The sequence below is a fragment of the Antechinus flavipes genome, chromosome 2 (assembly GCF_016432865.1).
Source record: "Antechinus flavipes isolate AdamAnt ecotype Samford, QLD, Australia chromosome 2, AdamAnt_v2, whole genome shotgun sequence".
NCBI lineage: Eukaryota > Metazoa > Chordata > Mammalia > Dasyuromorphia > Dasyuridae > Antechinus > Antechinus flavipes.
The window spans coordinates 492,676,002-492,692,002 of NC_067399.1; the positions used below are offsets into that span (position 1 = coordinate 492,676,002).

Here is a 16,001-nt window from a genome sequence, read left to right on the forward strand (position 1 = left end):
CTTTTCACAGAGTTTTTTGTTCTCAGGGTTTTCTCTTCTCTTTAGTTTGTCTTAAAATGTTTTATGTTTTTTGTTTTATGTTATTTGTCTTAGATGCCAAAATGGTTCTTTAGTGAATTAAGAGCCCTGGTTATATGGGGCAAAGTATATACCACGGAAATACCGTGAGGTGACCATCTTATTGAACCGGGGCTATAATAAATGAATTTAAGATTGATTTTCCTTCTTAGGGCTTAGAAGTGATATTTCTAATGATTTATAAATCTGGAATTTAGCTTCTCAATGAAAAAACTCTAAAAATTGAAACTTAAATAAGGAATTTGTACCAGACTAGTTTATAAAAAATCCTGGGCAAAATTTTGTAGTCAATTTTTTTTTTCCCTTGGAGTTTTAGGCTTCTGTTTATGCCTTTTCTTCTCATCCATTGACTTCCATTCTTTTTTTCTCTTCCAAAATCTAAGTTTCTCAGTACTTTTTTCTCCTTATCAAAATCTCTTCTTAGAAAAACATGTGATAAATATAATCATATGGAAGTATCAGATTTAATATATAATATTTGGGAATAAAACTTAGTAGGGAACAAAGTAGAGGACAAACTTTAAGGCAATGAAATTCTACTGCTAGAACAGTAGAAATTCTATGAAATTAGTCACTTACTGACAGGAAGTATTACGTGACTCCTTTTAGGTCAAGTCCTAGTTCAATACTTTGGTGGTGTCAAGTAAAATGTATTCAAGAATATGGCAGCTTCATAAAGGTTATTTGAATGACCTTAAAGGGTAATAATATAGATTTTCATGTTGTTCTGAATTTCTTAGTGTACATGTAAAGGATACTGGATTTAAAATTTAGACATATAGGTTTGAATCTCAGATCGTATAATTCATGACACTGAGGCTAGAGCTACTACATCTATCTGCGCCATAGGATTTTTCATTTTTAAAATAAGAGCAATAAGTCATACACTGCTTACTTTATATAGTGTCTATGAGGAAAATGGTTTTAAAATGTTATATAAATATAACTTATTATTGTTATTATAAGAGAACATCATTTTGAAAAATTAAACATTCTTTATTAGTAGCTATCTAAAATTGGTCTTGAGGCATGACCAATTCTGTACTTAAATCATAAATATTCTACTACCGTACATAAAGAAACACACTATTTTGAACCACCTATGGTCATTGTATACTATTGGAAGAACAAGGTTCTTTTTATACTAGAACTCTCTGAATTTTTAGTGCTCCCACCCTGAGCTCAGAAATACTGGCAGAACCCTTTAAGTCAAGATTCTGAAATCTCACCAGTGCTGAAACACTAAAACTTCCCGCTGCTTCACCGAAGATGGTCACCAAGCTTGGGTCTCCTCCAAAATTGGCAATATTCTTTTGGACCCATTGAAGTGCTGCCACTTGGTCCAAGCAACCCCAGTTTCCCAAAGCATATTTATCTCCAGTGCTGCAAAGTAGAGAAGAAGAGATAGATAGAAGAATGGAGAGAGAAGTATTTGATGAATAGATGGATGGATGGATGGATGGGTGGAAAAAAGGGGAATGATTATCAAAAGGTGAATCTTCTAACAAAAGCTAGTGTCAAGAAATGAGAGGTAGTGCAGTAGAAAGAAAACTGGCTTACAGGAAAAGCTTTATTTCAAATATGGCATTTGATACTTAATTATGTGATCATGCACAATTTACTTAATAGCACTTACCTAAAGATAGGTAAAAGACAATTTTGATAACAAATAAAACATTGAAAATATTGGCATTACTCTCCAGAATAGCTAGTTACATGGGGAAACTGGGAGTAATGATGTTTCCTTATCTCTCATAAATCCAGTTCAGTTTTCAATATTGTTATTTTTATGTCTTTTATATATAAATGTCCTCCTTTTTGCATTGTATGTAAGTATTATGAAAGCAATGATCAGATCTTCCTTTTTACTACACTGCCTCTCATTTCTTGACACTAACTTCAGGGCTTTAAATGAGAAACAGCCTCAAAGCTCATTAGTTTAATCTCCTCACTTTACACCTGAAGAAACACGGAAGTAAATGAATGTTCATATCTGAATGCAAACATAGTTGAAATACAAATGAATTTCACTTTCTATGGCAATTGCTTTTCCTATATTGAATTTGGAGTAGATTTCGTTAGAGTAGCTCAAATACTAGATATGTGATACTCTGTGGAGCCACATTTCAAAAGAGCCATGACTTCCCAAGTTGTGGGTATTTTTTCCATAAACATGGATTTCAAGCCCTCTGAACTATAGTTCACCAGCTGGTCAACAATCTGTTGATTAGCCTATGCAAATTTAGCTGAGCTGGACCATGTAGGAAAGAAAACACATTTGGACATATAATTAAAGCCTTTCTTTCTTAGTCAAAAATATCAGACCTTGTGTTCCATTAGTATTCAGTTTAAAAAAAAAAAAGTATTCAATGATTTTTTACATAGGCCATTTTGTGAAGTGCAAAAATGTTCTTAACTCTAGTCTATCTTCTCTCTCATCCACCTCCCACATCACTGCAGGCTTAATCTTTCTAATGATCCTCTTAATGTCTTCCTTTCTTCTACCAAAAATAATTTAGTGACTCCTTTTTTCCTAACAAATTAACTCCTGACCCTGGCATTCAAGATTCTAAATCAGTTGATTCCAGCCTACCTGGCTAGGCTTTTCTCAAATTATTCCCCTTAACATACTCTCTGAGTCAGTCCAATTTGATTTTACTATACCCCACTTTCTCATCCTGACTTCTATTTCACACATGCCCCATGCCAGTAATTTGTCTCTTCCCTCCCCTTAAACCTTCCTCCAAGTCTCTCTTTTCCTTTAAGGCTCAGAACAGCTGCTACCTCCTCCATGCCTTCCCTGGACATTTTCCCCTAGTAGATAAAAAGGGACTTTCTTTGCTCCAATTGATTATATCTTCCCTCCATATTTGTCTCACTCTCCCTTGTTATCATAGTTATTTAGCCTTTCTCCCTTTAGACTGTAAGCTACTTGAAAGTAAGATTATTGCCATGCCTAGCTTTTGCCCCCACCCTATTCTGAATCATGAACATTTTAGGCATTTTTAATAAATGTTTGTCAAACTAAATTGTATGGTTTGCATGAGAGGGGCTCAATGTGTACAGATGGAAGAAGAAAATACCTAAAGACTCTTCAATCCATGTTTGATTAAGCAGATATCAACTAATAACCCTGACTACAGATGGCAGGGTGGCAGTGACATTGGCAATAGTCATATGTTCACAGTGCAAAAGGTACAAGACTTACCATAGGCCCTATGACCTCATGGAAATTACATCATAGAAGCAATACAATAGGGCTACATATATAATAGGTTCTAAGAAGGTAAATGCAAGAAACAGAAATATCCCCTTTTAGGGTGAGTGCACAATATTCATGTTTTTGAAAAACCAGTTTCTGTAAGAATCAGAGAATTTCAGGGAAGGAGAGTACCAAGGGCAAAACTGTAGCCCCAGTGGCAGACTCACATTTCTTATGAGGTGTCATCTGAATTCCTGCCCTCCAGATCTTACCTAAAGAACCCAAGGATTCCCAGGCGGTACTGAATAGTCACCACCACCACATTCTCAAGGGCTGAGAGAGCCAGTCCATCATAGGTTGAAGCCTCACCCATTAGCAGCCCCTTTCCATAGATCCACACCATCACCTGGGAAATCAGGAGGAAAAAATTTGGATCAATGAGGCAAATTGAAAGGAACTTCAGAAAGTGAATCTCTAAACTGCCCAGACTCCATGATCTTAATGATATTTTTTCTTCAGGGAAGAAGTATGTAAATATAGTGAAAAGGTCCCTGCAATAGGTATACTGTATTCTAAATTTGACTGTATCACAATCTTTCTCTGTGACCCAAGGCAAATTATTTCTCTTTTCTAAATCCTAATTTTTCCATCAATACAATGACTGATCCTCAAATTTTCCTCTAGTTCTGCCATTTTGACCCCATGTTACTCCACTGAAATGTTTTTTCATATACACATTCATTCATTCATTTAATAAATGAAAGGCTTTTAATGAAGGTATTTTGCAAATATAAGACAATCAATCATCAAATTGTTATTAAACCTACACTATATATCAAACACTATCTCTTATAGTGGGTAAATAAGGTCAAAACCAGTTTTTCCTCCAATCAAGCTCACATTCTTAATGTATATGTGTTAAGTATAGATTTATACAAAGATGTATAAGATAAATCGAAGACAATTTTGGGGGAGGGAAGGAAACTAGAATCTGGGGAACTCAGGAAAGACCTCTTATGGGAAGAAGTGGCATATGAGTGGAGCTTTGAAGGGATTCTAAGAGGTAAAAGTGGGAAAAGTAAAGTATTCTAGACATTCAGGAGAGCCTGGGCAAAAGTACCAAGATGTGAATGAGATGGAAGGTCATGTGCAAGGAAAAATTCAAAGGTTATTTTTCCTGATCTGGATGAAAATAATTTAAAATAAGCCTGGAAAGATAGATTTATAAGTATTATCTTATTTGATGTTCAAAGCTCTGCGAGGTAGGTGTTATTATTATTACTAGTACTAATAATAACAAGGAAGTAACAAAGTCACATCTGAGTTTTAGGAATATGTTGCCTTTATCTGTATATGGTGGAAGGACTGGAGAAGGGAGAGACCTGAAGTAGAAAAACAAATTAAAAGACTTCGGGATTTTGCTTATTATTTTGCTATCTGTTGTTTGGTCCCAGATACATATGTGTAGTTCCCACTTCTGTCCTAAGCTATGGTTGAGTGAAACTGAGGTGGAGCAAGGAAAATAAAATGACCTTACTAAGGCTTGACCATTGGGCATGGGAGATCTCAATCTATTGCTACTCCCTCCAGACCAAGGGCTGTTTCCTGCTGTGCAGAGATAACTATAACTCATCTACTGTTTCCAGATGATAGCCCACTCCTTTCTTAGGCTTCTTACCGGTAACTTGGATTCCTTTGTCAGGTTAGCTGGCGTGTAAATATTTAGGTACAGACAATCTTCGGAATATGTCAATGAGATACTTTTATTCCGAATGGAGAAAAGGTTCCTAAGGTATATGGCTGTATTGGGGTTCTGGACACACCTATTCAATGAAGCATAAGAAAATCATTTCTTTTCAGCAGCATCTTAGTATCTGGAGTCATAGAATAATTTGCTCGAGGTTGTGAAGTTTGGAGGCGACTCATCAAATCCTTATTTTACAAATTAGGAAACGAGACTCAGAGAAGAAAAGTGGGCTGTCCATGGTCATATTGGAAATAAATAATGGAAACAAAAAGATGACTCAGATCATCATTTTACCCTGGCTTCCCCTCAAAAGTATTAAAGAGTTGACAAATTACTGAATCCTGCTTTAGTTTTCTTATAATTTATATAAAGTCCCACTAATTTTTAACTGGATTTTGAACATATCACTTAACTCCCTTGAGCTTCAGTTCTCTCTTTAGCAAAATAAGAAAGTAGAAATAGATGATATCTAATGTCTCTTTCAGCTCTATCTATGGGTAAAATATTAACTGGTCTTAAGAACAAGAATGGAAAAGGAGGAAGAGATTCATATTAAAGCGGAGGTACTATAAAAATTATTCTGCTCTTTGAAACATTGGGGTAACTCCTCCAAGAACAGTCAGCCAAATTGGGACTCTAGAGTTGTACCTAACTATATTCACTCCCTGTACTCAGTGCCTCATTTCATTTATACAATGAGCATATAGGGTAAATGGAGTAGTCCTCTCATTTTTAATGTAGAAATGAAAAACACAGAGAGGTTCAGTCACTGACCTTGGGTCACAGCTACAAAGTGGTAGAACCAGTGCTAGAATCCTCATCTTTATTCTAAGTAATTTTGTTCCAAATTACTTGCTTTATATTCACTAAATCCGCTGAGGTCAATGAAGAAACTGCTTTGTAACCAGAGGTGGCCAGGGCCACCTGGCATGACTAACTAATGGAAGCAAAGGGTGCTTGCCATTCTGCCAGGTAATGTGTGCCAGGGCTTTATGTGACTATAAACGAGTAAAAAAACCAATGCACACAGCATCTATTTGGGTTTGAAACTGGAGTAGGTCCATTGTTTATTCATTTTGGCTCAAGTTCACTGATTAGGTGAATCACATTATATCTTGGGATCAGTCCAGTGTGAAAACCTTAAAGGTTCTTCTCCAACAAACCCTCCAACCTCTGATAAGGATGAAGGAAGGGGGTTAAAAATGAGAAGAAACAGTAATATTTCAAAAAGGGAGGCAACATGAAGGATTTCCAAATGGTTTCACTAGAAACTAACCCAACAATGAGAACATGATTCTCCATGTTTTTCTCCATTGTAATATCTCAAGTCCCAGAAAGATGCAGAAGACTATTGCTTACATGGGTGGGTACGTAGTGGTGTCCTTCACATCTTCCCAGGGCTGAGGAGGCTGGGGTGGGCTAAATCTCAGGGGTCCAAGAGGAGGTTTGGCAAAGGGAACACCCAGGAAAACATGAACAGGTGTGTCAAATCCTTGCAGTTTTTCTTGAATGCCTTGGACTTTCCCATATTCGGTATCCACTATCGACACTGAAGGCTGCTGCTCTGTGTCACAATGAGAGAGAGGAAGTTATTTCACTGGAGAAGCAGCAGAACCAAGCAGAATCATAAGAAGTCAGGAATCCATGACAGATCTGTCAACAACTAGCCAGATAATTTTGAGAAAATGACTACAGTTCTCTAGGCTTCAGGTTTCTCACCTGTAAGTTAAGGTTAATAATAGCAATCTACTGGATTGTTTCATATTTCAGTGGAGAAAATGGGCATGAAAATGCTCAGAAGATATAACAATAAAAATAAACCCTATTACTATAATGTTTCTATATTTTCAAAACCTTGTGTTCATAGCCCTTATTAAAGTAAGCAGTAGACATTATTTAAATATTACAGATGGATAAATGCAGACTCCCAGAAGTAAAGTAACAGTGTTCCTGGGTCAAAGGATATGAACATGCTTTAGTTTCAAATTTCTTTATAAATTCGTTAGACTGATTCACAACTCTATCAACAATACATGAGGGTACCTGTTTTCCCATAATCTCCCTAGCATTTGTCATTTTGGGGAGTGAAATTTACCAAAAAGATAGGTTGTAAGGTAGTATTTCAGAATTATTTTAATTTGAATTTCTCTAATTTTATAATTTAGAGTATTTTCTTATATGCCTATTGATAACAGAGTTATTCCATCTATAAACTGACTATTGTTTAATCATTTTCAGTTATATTTGACTCTTCATGATCCCATTTGGGTTTTCTTGACAAAAATAATGGAATAATTTCCCATTTTCTTCTTCAGTCTATTGTACAGATGAGGAAACAGAGGCAAACAGGGTTAAGTGACTTGTCCAGATTCACATAGCTAGTGAATATCTGAGGTCAGATTTGAACTCAGAAAGTTAATCTTCCTGACTCCAGGGCAGCACTCTATCTGCTATAGCATCTAGCTACCCAGCTCATTTAACTATTTATCAGTGGAGAAATGGATGATATTCTTATAAATTTGAGTAAGTTTCCTTTGTCTTAGAAATGAGACCGTGACCAAAGAAATTTTCTCTTATGTTCCCCCAGGTTTCTTGTTTTTCTATTAATTTTACCTAAATGGCTTACTTGCACAAAAATCTTTTAATTTTATATAATAGAAAATATCCATTTTATCTATTGTGAAACTTTTTATCTCTTAGTTGGTCACAGAGTCTTCCCTTATCCATGAATCTGACAAGTTATTTCTTCAGTGACTTTATTGATTGATCAGCAATAGAATCCTGGTCAAGCTTCACTTGGTCATTATTTGGGATCTATTATACTCAGAGTGAATACAAATATCAATTGTTTGGCCAGAAACTTTGAGCACCTTTCCCTCCCACATTTACATATGTGCATACATGTACACACACACACATACATGACGAGGTAAAAGAAGCCATTCTCTGCCTCATTTGTTACCTAGCTTTAATCACTGATTGGGTATTGTTTCAGCCAAACTGAGACCTGTCAAGGACCATAGTTTTAAAGGGCCAAGGTCTTTCACTGTATAATCAGTTATCCTTGCCACTGGCTTCAGAGGAGAAAGGTGACTTTGCACAGTCCTTCCTCACTTAATAGCATTTCACTTGCATGTTATGGCATCATCTATCTGATGTCATGGTACTCTTTAAGAAATAAAGAGAAAACTATAATAACTGGTATATATCTTATATAAATAAGTTCTATACATTTTACAACATCCCACAGGTGCTGCAAGAAAACAGTGGAATAGTAAAACACATAGTCTCTATTTCTTCTGTGGAAAACTTAGAGATTTCTTGATTTAGTCAGCAATCATTTGTCAAAGATCTATTATCAGTAGTATATTATGCTTGGCACTGATGGGTGCCAGATGAATGAGACTCAGAGATGAATTATGAACTCAAAATCAGGAAGTTAAGTTATATATTGGCTGATATATAGCCAAGAGGCATATAAGGCCCAGACACGTGATCATTTAATATCTTCATTGATGGCAAATCTTCACTAAACTACTCCTGGATAATAGATTTGGTCAAACTAAAGTGGGATTGGTTACATAATAGAAAAAATGCCATGATCAAACAGTTTAAATTCTACCAGATATCATTGTGACTTTTTTTGGTCAGCTTTCCTAAATAGGTTGCCTGAAACATCATAAGTCTTTCAGATTTGTCTGAAATAAATCATTGCATTGTTACTTTGTACACAGAACATTTTATTTCGCATCAGTTCATGGAAATTTTTCCAGGTACTTCTGAGAACACAACAATTTTCCATCATAATCACATACCACAATTTACTCAGCTATTTCCCAAATTTATGGGCACCTCCTCAATTTCCAATTCTTTGCACCCAGAAAATAGTTTAGTACAGATAAAGATATATTTTTTATTTTTGTTTTTTATTTCTTTTTTTGATACAGACCTAGTAGTGCTGTTAATAGTTCAAAGATATGCATGGTTTTATAGCCCTTTCATCATATTCCCAGATTGTACTACAGAATGGTTGAGTCAATTCACAAACTCCACCAACAGTGCATTAATGTTTTATTTTTCCCAAGTCCTCTAGAGCATTTGTCATTTTCTTCTGTCCTATTAGCCAATCCAGTAGAAATGTGGTAGTACTTCAGAAAATTTGCTTTTCTCTGATGTTAGAGCATTTTTTCATATGGCTACAGATAATTAATTATGATAATTCTTTCATCTGAAAACAGTTTATGTCTTTTAAACATTTATCCATTGGGGAATGGCTATTATTCCCTTCCTATTGTCCTACAGGGTAAGATAGATTTCCATACACAATTGTATGTGTATGTTATTCCTCCTTTGAGCTAGAGCTGATAAGAGTAAGGTTCACTCATTCTCCCTTAAACTCCATTTTCCCTTCCACTATAAAAGTTTTTTTGTCTCTTTTATGTGTGATAATTTATCACATTCTATCTCTCTCTTTCCCTTTCTCCAAGTACATTCCTGTCTCACCTGTTAACATTATTTTTCAAATATTATTCCTTCACTTTAAACTAATACCTGTGCCCTCTGTCTATATATAGTCCTAACTCCCCTAACAATGAGAAGATTCATATTTTGATGTAGGAATGTAAGCAATTTAATCTTATTAATTCTTTTTTGATTTCCCTTTACTGATTACCTTTTTTATTCTTCTCTAGAGTCTTGTATTTGAAAATCAAATTATCTATTTGTCTCTGGTCTTTTCATCAAGAATGCTTGAAAGTTTTGTTTGTTCGTTTGTTTATTTCATTAAATATCCTTTTTGCCCCAAAAAGGATTATATTCAGTTTTGCTGGGTAGGTGATTTTTGGTTGTAATCTTACTCCTTTGCCCTCCAGAATATTATATTCCAAACCCTCTGACCCTTTAATGTAGAAGTTGCTAATCTTGTGTCATCCTGACTATCACTTCATAATGCTTAAATTGTTCCTTTCTGGATGCTGGACTGTTTTCCATTCTCATCCTGGTGCAACAGACCTTTCTTGCCTACTTTCTAAATTTTCCTGAACTGGAAAATTGTTTCATGTTAACTTTTTGTGGGTTTTGCTGCTCTAAAATTTTAAGAGTCATTATTTAAAGGTATTTCTAGTGATTTAAGGAAGAGCTTGGGTAAGTCCCTATCTTTACCATCTTAGTTCTGCTTCCAAAACTTTAAAACAATCACCCTGGGACACTTTGTGATGACCACGTATTTAAAATCAGCTGGAGTAAGGAATTCAGGTTAAGGGAAAAATCTTCAACCTTTATTGAAGTGAATTGGTGAAAAAGGATTGTGATAGCAATATGGGCAAGAAAGATTACGATAGCAATATCGGCAGCTGCGACAGGAAGCCAGCTAGCAGAGGAGGATTGGAGATGAAGGACGGTCACGATAGCAGTTCGAGCAGCTGTGTCAAGACGCCAGCCAGAAGTCTCTCCTTCCACTTCCCTTTCCACTCCCTGCCTCCATCCACCAAAAACATCATTTCCTATGCAACACATCAGGACTTGCACAAAGAGTGGGCAGGGGCCATTCTTTCTCCAAGCATATATATTAATAGAGTATGGTCCAATTACTATTTAGCCTCACGTGCTTGGGACCTCAGTGCATTAACTAAAGCCTCAGCCCATTACAACACTCTAAGTCTCTTTTTCAACTGCATTCAGAAAGGGTGAAAGTTCAAGTTCATCTACATTTATGGAGCTGTTAAGGAAAAACCTTCATTTTAAGCACTGTGAGCCAAAGAAATAGGCTTGAGTTTGGGTCTGTTAAATTTTGCCCATTCAATTCTAGGATAGATATGGAATGACTGTTGGAAGTTTGGGTCTGAGTATTATACAACTAAAAAGATGTTGAGGTCCTCAATAAAAATAAGGAAATTTTGAAATAGGCGATGTTTTTAGAGGAATAATCAATGCCATTTAGGGCATGTTGAGTTCTAACTTCTTATAAAATACCCAATTAGAGATGTCCAACAATAGTTGGTATTATAAGATCAATGTCAAGACTAAAATTAGGATTAGCAAGACAAATATGCGAATTTTATTAATAGAGATGACAATTTAATACATAGGAACTAACAAGGGTAAAGGGGCCTAGGACAGAATTATGAGGAATGTTTCCCCTTAGCATGCAGGGTGATAACTTAGCAAAGAAAACTAAGAAGTAATGTCTGAACAGGCAGAAGAACTGAGATAATGTAAAGCATTTCACAAATTTTAAAAGATAATATAAATGTAACAATTGTAACAAAATAATGGAAATAATTATTATATCATTCTCATCATTTCCAATGAAATTCAGATTCAAACAAGATATGCTGATATCCTGCTATTATTCATATATAACCTATATATCTCAGGTTATAAGAAGTATCCCAAAGATAGATCACACTGAATATTTCTTTGTATTTGAATAAAAGGATTGAGATATAAATTCATCCTCTTTGAGGACACTGGAAACATCTTTGGGATACCTCCCAGTAGCAAACAGAATGATAGAGATTATATCTACCTTATTCTATTTTCTTTTCATTTTTGTGTGTTTGTTTTTCATTTGTGCATAGAGAGATAGACATATACATATATATGTATATATATTTGTATGTGTATGTAAATTTCTTTTCTATATTTTGAAAGTTTTAAATTTAATAATTCTGAAGCTATGAACATTTAATATAGTGGCATTATTAAAATATTCTTCTTAAATTTTTATGAATATGTGATAATGAGTAATGTCCTCCTCCTCCTTTTCCCTCTCCTCTTCTTCCTCATTCTCCTCTTACTACTACCAATCTCCTCCCCCTCCTCCTCCTTCTTCTCCTCCTTTTATTTTGTATTAACTAGATAGTTGTTCCATTCTTTTTTGCCATCAGGATCACATTTATTTTATGTTGATCAGGGACTACTTTGTTATTTTAAGTGACATTCCCCAGAGTATTTTCTAGTTAATGGGATTTTAGCCTGTTTTGTGTAATGCGCCACTTTGGCAATCTGGTGAAACTGAAATTCTCAGAATAATGTTTTTAAATGTATATACAAAAAATGCACAGGATTGCAAAAAAATCAAACATATTGAAGTATAATTATTGAAATATGTTTAAAAACCAATTAACTCACAGACTTCTGGCTAAGAACTTATTCACTAGATTAAAACAAAACCAGAATCACTTCAGATTGTTTCAAGTAGTACATCTATCACTCTAGAAGAATCAGCTTCCTCCTCATCCTGCATTAACAAACACACACATACACACATATACTCATTCTGTCACAAAAACTAGTTAATCCTCATGCAATAGAAGTTCCCAGTTTTATGAAAAATTTATGAAAAATGTGTTTATTCTTTGAAATACTTTTGCTTATTGAAAATTTAGTTCATAATAAAAAAGAAGTCTACTATCTGTCTATATTTTCCCAAATAATAACTAGCAAACAACTTCTTAGTATCTATTTTTTGGAAGGGGAATAAAAGTCCTCATCCTTTACCTGTAACAGCAGTAATGGAGCTGATGAAGCACAAGACCAGTGAAAGTAGCCCACATCTTGTTGGAAACAGGTTCAGGAATCTGAACTGTCCTTCAGAGCTGCTGGTGCTTTTATAATGAACAAGGGTTAGCTGCCTGAATGACTGAATAAAGAGCAGAAAATTAAATCTCATAAAATCAAGAAAGGAATTTTCCTCCTTCCAGTGATAATCTTGGAATGGTATCAATGATAGTATCTTAAAGTTATATCTCATTATACCTCACCCTAATAATTTTTATAGCTCTAATTCTAAAATGTTCATATTAAAAACTCAATACTCATATCAATAGATGAAACCAAAGTTATAGAAGGCCCTGTGTAATACTGAATTCAATCTGAATGTCACATAGCTTAGTGTCTGGTAGGCATAATGTGGACTTAGGAAAGCCTTCCAAATTCTCTGTTCAAGTGATCTTTAAGAATTGTCCTAATTTCTCACTTTTCTTTCCTCTTAAAAGACATTTCTTAGGTATAAGAGAATCAGTGTCTTTTGGAGAAACTGTTATTTGTTCAGAAAAGCCGAATACTGGTTATATACTGAGTAAAGTATGGCGAAACAGGAAAGAAAAAAAAAAAAAAAAACATGCAGCAGATCTCAAGGCAGTAAAGTGTATGAGGGAAAGACATTCTTATCTGTAAAACAAATCATTAAAATTATAACGTCAAAGAAACAATAATTCACATTTCTTTAAATTTTGTTCTTCAAAATTAATTTTTATTGTGATACAACATAGTTAATTCTGGCTGTATTTTCTGAGGGATAAATCTTTTACAATTTTATCCATGCTCCAAATTTATTTTTCCTCCTTGGCAGTTCTCTGATAATCTGAGCAAAATCAGAGATCCTTTCTTTTCCCTTACATTACATCAAATTACACTGAAAGTTTCTGCTCCTTTTCCTCTCTTCTCATGTTAGGAGCTAAATTACTAACATCTTTGTTTCATTTAACTATTCAACATTGTAATCATTTTTATAAAGGAATGTTTATTTCAAAATCATAGCAATTATGGTCAAACATTTCTCTCAAAACCTTGCAGAGATAATACTTCCTAGTCCATCTAATTCTTAGTTTCTGAGGAAGAAAGAGGACTTATACTTAAACTGAGTTTCTTCCTAGCATTAGTCCCACTAAATTAAAGTAAAAAGTTTCATTGGATTAGCATTTCAGGACCCTCATTTTTGGGGATTCTGTTTTGAATGACTATAACACAAAACCTGTATTCTCAGAATCCCATGACTAGCTCCTGGCTTGGAGATTCTACTCCCCCGTGCAAAGGATGCAACTAGGGAAGGGAGAGAACAAAGAAACAAACAAAAATGGAACCCTATGCTAATTTCTCTAAGCCATTAGAACTAAAGGGAGAGTAGGGGAAAGTAACAACTCTCAGATCAAATAGGAATTCAGGAAAAAGCCACGTGAACTGCTGACTGAGGCTACATTAAAGATAGAAACTTTTCCAACCATGTGATCAGCCCAAACAATTGCTTTCAAATATGTGGCAGATCATGAATAATGCCACATTTACTTCAATCCTTCAGTTGCCTGGAAGAATGTCCCCAGTATTTTCCATCTACACCGAGAGATGGACAAGGACATAGAAATGCCAGGTTATCTGTGTGTGAGTGCCTGTTGATTGGCCTATATGACCAGATATGTTCTACAGGAAATTGCATGCATCTAGAGTCTGTTCTCAAACAGACACATGTAAATACAGATATATTCTCAGTAAGATGAAAAAGAAGGAAATTTGGAATCTCATTGATTGAAGACAGGATATAAGGTTGCATGGCTCCAAAAGGGAAAAAAAAAAAATCAACACTGGAGGGAACTTTGCTTCAAAGAGCAAATGTATGTTTTTTTCTGGTACTGTGACCATATAGTATGGGATGGAAGAGAATTTGGGAACACTAAAAAAGAAGAATAGTTGATGAACTTTGGAAAGAGGAATAGGGTTTTCATGATCACTAAAGATCCCAAGTATGCCCTTGTGTGTCCAATTGCTTAAGTAACTGTAAGTCATTTGCTACTCCCCCAATTCAAGTGCTATAGTGTAGAAAAGGGCACATGATCTTCAATCAGAGGTCCCAGATTTGAATCCTGACTCTGCTACTTTCTATCAATTTGACAACAAAGAAGTTATTTCACCTCCGTAAGTCTCAATTTCCTCATTTTTAATGAGGAAAGCTAAACTGTAAGATCTCCAAATCATTTCTAGTTCTAAATCTTATTAACTTAACATGTAAGGAAAGGAAGGAATAGAGAATGTCTAAAGAGAGATTTTGAGCATAGAAAAACCTCTAAAATAGCACCCAAAGGAGCTGAGATTGAAAGCTTTATTGTACTCCTCTGAGAGACCTCTTAAAACAGAGGAGGGGGATATTAGAAAGGTCTGAGTTAAAAGCATAGAGTTAATTCACTCATTTCTCTGATTATTATGCCACCTGCATTGGTTAATAATTATAAAGACTTTTTAAAAAATAAAGATATTAAATCTTTAAAAGTGCTTGCATAAACACCTATTGAGTATAGAGTACTGTTATCTGCTAGATTAAGAAGGGCTTTGAGAAAGTAAAAGTGTTATATGCAGCTTTGAAAGTCACAATCTAAATATTATATCTGTGACCCTTATTTCTAAGGAATGTAATAGAGGCCATGACTGGAATTCTGATATGATATGAAAGCTAACAATCTTACATCTGGGTTGAGATTTTTATCTCCATAATTAACACTAAAGGAAACCTGGTAGATGGATAATTGCCATAGAAATGAGGAAAATTTTGGTTCAAGCTCTTACACTACCTCTGACCAGGACTGATTGGGTGACTTAAGCACTCTAGGTAACTATGACTATATTTTAGAGAAAAGAAGCTGGCCTGAATTAGAAGAGGGAATTTCTTCTTGCAAGAATTATCTATACTAATGAAATTACAGGTCCAGACTTAGTGTATGAGGTGTTCATATTTGGTATGAAGACTTGCTGAGCCCTTTTCAGGGCTGTTCATCCACCTTTGGTGTTTATCTGGCACTTACCTGTCACCTATATCTCCAAGAGATTGTAGCATGTGCAGTGGTCCCATCACATTAAATCATGTCCACAGACAAGATTAACCAGGTTGAAAGTAACTCAAACCCAATGGCAAGTTAGCAGTGTCTATTCCAAGAAGTGAAGACTTCCCCTAGCATAATGGGCAGATGAGATTAGTTCTAACATCCATAAAGACAGCTGAAGCAGGTGCTGGGGAGAGCTTAGAGCTTGGTCAGACATCAGAGACATCAAGATCATCCACTGGTCCTGGGACATCACCAATCATCTTGACTTTTTGCTTGCCACTGAACTTCAATGACACTAGAAGGGAAAGTGAGGCTGACAACTTTGTGTAACTCTGCCTTATTTAAAAACATCCACAATTAAGTCAAGACATCACCCTTTGAT

The 16,001-nt window shown here is 35.2% G+C and overlaps 1 protein-coding gene across 1 annotated transcript in view; it reads right to left on the reverse strand.

Moving 5' to 3' along the window:
• The window catches only part of LOC127546836 (carboxylesterase 1D-like), a 31,365-nt gene extending 15,720 nt beyond the window's left edge, over window positions 1-15,645 (reverse strand). Inside the window, 6 exon segments of the mRNA XM_051973769.1 lie at window positions 1,308-1,461; window positions 3,553-3,686; window positions 4,959-5,103; window positions 6,387-6,591; window positions 12,528-12,661; window positions 15,599-15,645. Of these exon segments, the coding sequence (XP_051829729.1) occupies window positions 1,308-1,461; window positions 3,553-3,686; window positions 4,959-5,103; window positions 6,387-6,591; window positions 12,528-12,661; window positions 15,599-15,645 (819 nt within the window).
• Window positions 15,646-16,001: the final 356 nt, after the last annotated feature.